Source organism: Clupea harengus, chromosome 7 (assembly GCF_900700415.2).
Source record: "Clupea harengus chromosome 7, Ch_v2.0.2, whole genome shotgun sequence".
Taxonomy (NCBI): domain Eukaryota; kingdom Metazoa; phylum Chordata; class Actinopteri; order Clupeiformes; family Clupeidae; genus Clupea; species Clupea harengus.
The window spans coordinates 26,724,931-26,727,430 of record NC_045158.1 but is presented as its reverse complement, the minus strand read 5'-3'; the positions used below and the strand labels follow the sequence as shown (position 1 = coordinate 26,727,430).

General features: G+C 43.7%; 1 protein-coding gene across 2 annotated transcripts in view; it reads right to left on the bottom strand.

Annotated features, from left to right (window-relative positions):
* Positions 1-886: 886 nt before the first annotated feature.
* The window catches only part of stxbp1b (syntaxin binding protein 1b), a 20,262-nt gene continuing 18,648 nt past the window's right edge, over positions 887-2,500 (bottom strand). Inside the window, exons 19-20 of one of the 2 annotated variants that reach the window (XM_012817853.3) lie at positions 2,251-2,385; positions 987-1,075 (exon numbers count right to left, since the gene is read on the bottom strand). In XM_012817853.3, coding sequence (XP_012673307.2) covers positions 2,276-2,385 — 110 coding nt within the window. In that variant the 3' untranslated portion in view covers positions 987-1,075; positions 2,251-2,275. Of the gene's footprint in view, positions 1,076-2,250; positions 2,386-2,500 lie in introns of both variants that reach the window. The other variant, XM_031570974.2, reaches the window with a different exon arrangement.

Here is a 2,500-nt window from a genome sequence, read left to right as displayed (position 1 = left end):
CACAGCAATGCACACACAACTAAGAGGGCACGCGTCGTCCCAGGACTGGGGAAGCATTCCAAACAGCAAAGGCTACGGGACCTGATAGATGAAGGTGAGACGAATGAGACACGAAGTGATGACCTAAAAGATAGAGTAAAATCCCTCTCTACTGACAACAACATCTAATGCTAACGCGCTACGATACAGTGTGTCTTCACATTGGCTTTTCCAGTGTTCAAATCAAAAGGACGTAAAAACAGCAACATATGTGGCATTCACCCCAACAAAAAAAAAAAACTGTGCTGCACACTACGTGGAAGGAACAGCATGACTACTTTTTTTATAAAACATTTTAAAATAAACCAAGTGACGGACGTGGTCCTTTATGGTCTAATAGCCACTGAAAATGACTAAGCAATGGAAGCAGGCCTGTAGGTTACGTACACTCTACAATGCCCATGTGAAACCTCTCTGGTCCGTGTCTATGTGTAGAGTTTCCATTTACATTCACTAGAGCAAATGACATCCTGTCACACAGTATAAATATGATGGACATTCTGCAATACTGTATTTTTTCCCCTCACTCTGACAACTGAGACGCACTCCACTCCAGACCCTTTCCTAAACCTTAAACATTTCAAAGTTAGTCATTTCCTGTGACTGACTCCATGTTTTCAGCCTTTATTTAACACAGAGCCATCATAAACACACAGTCAACTTGTTTCCGTTTGGTCAACAACATCAACAATATTACATAACCATGGAGAACAGCAACTCTACATGTTGATTTCCCATACTATGATCGTATACGTGGTGAGTGATTGTAATAACCACATTTGGCATAATCTGGAATAACTGCGTATGGTATAGAATGAGAGGGTACGATAGAGTGTAATGCTTCTATATGAACGCAAGCATATAGAAGAGAGTGGGTACTTCCATGGCTTTCATCCCGAGGTTGGAGGTATGGGGCGTGTTTGAGAGGGGTCAGGCTGGAGAGAGTCAGAGACTCAGAGGTCCAGCCTATAATCAGGTTTGTTCATGTCTCTGACGGCTTGGAGAAGGCTAGTAGGGGTGATGATGTCGTTCGATCCTTCATCACAGAGGGGAACATGAAACGAGAAGAGACACGGACGCTTATCAACAGAACAAAAGGGGAATACTTTCACCCTTTCAAGAGCCTCGTTCAGATCTTTAAAAGGATTTCTCTTCTCTGACTTGATGAGGTGATAATGAGAGACAGTGGCAGGCAGATGAAAGATGTGAAGCCTTCGTGAATTTCAAGAGTTATCAGTCTCACTTTTAAGGGGAAAAATCAACAGCGTGTGTGTGTGTGTGTGTGTGTGTGCGTGTGTGTGTGTGTGTGTGTGTGTGTGTGTGTGTGTGTGTGTGTGTGTGTGTGTGTGTGTGTGTGTGTGTGTGTGTGTGTCTTTCAATCAAAGGACACTAGCCACGGCACAACAAGTGATGATGATGACACTGCCGAGCAATAGAGCAGGTGAGGCGAGCTGATTTTCAAACTACACTTCAGACAGACTGTCTAGTCTTGGTATAAAGTACGTGTCAGGGCCTGCAAGACAGTACTTAGAATTTGTTCTTAAACTATTCTTACTGTTCACTCAATGAACCAAATCTAAACTGCTTAAAAGAGTAAAGATGTACTGTAATTTCCTGACTATCAGCGTCGGGTTTGTACATTAATTTGATCACATTTCTACAGGAAAATATGGGTAAGCTATTTATGTAGTTGAATGAACAGCCATTTTGGCCAAATACAATCATTTTTGCTTTTTCACCAATTTCATAATTTTTAGTTTTTAGATCTAAATTAAACATTTTTTTTTTTTTACATTTTATATCAGGACACAACCACAACAAGGAACCAAACTGAATACAGGAGGGTACACATGACAGAACCTGGAGAGAGAAACACAACAGTCAGGAAGAGACGCAGATACACTAGGAGGTTCAGGAACTGGGACAGTGGAATCTAGATCACATGCCTAAATGCAAAGCAGGAACCATGTTGAGATTATATCAGAGTTTTGCTAACACAGAGTCCCCAACCAGATGACTGGCAGACCACAGCAATATAAAGCACAGAGAAGAAAGGCTTAGGGCAGAGGGACTGGAAGGACTAGGAGGGCTGGCTTTTTTTGGGAAGGGTCATGAGACTGAGAGAGAGGGAAACGTGACGGTCTAAGGCAAAGACAGGGAAGGAAAGGTCAAAGGTCAACACGTCCATCTACACATTTTCGTTCGTATTACTCGTATTGGTGCTCTCCTCTCCCTCTCAGTCCTCCTCCGGTTCCACCTGGTCTTCGGGGGCGGCGTTGGGGTCCAGGAAGTCCTGGTGCTGCAGGCCCTTGAGGTACTTCACCGGAGTGACTATGTGGGTGGAACCTGTGAGAAGACAGATGCTTCATGGTCCTGTCACGTCACGCAGAAGCACTCACATCATCTCGGTAAATATTCCAGGGGAAACGAGCGGTGCTCCACATAGTGTGTTCAACCAGTC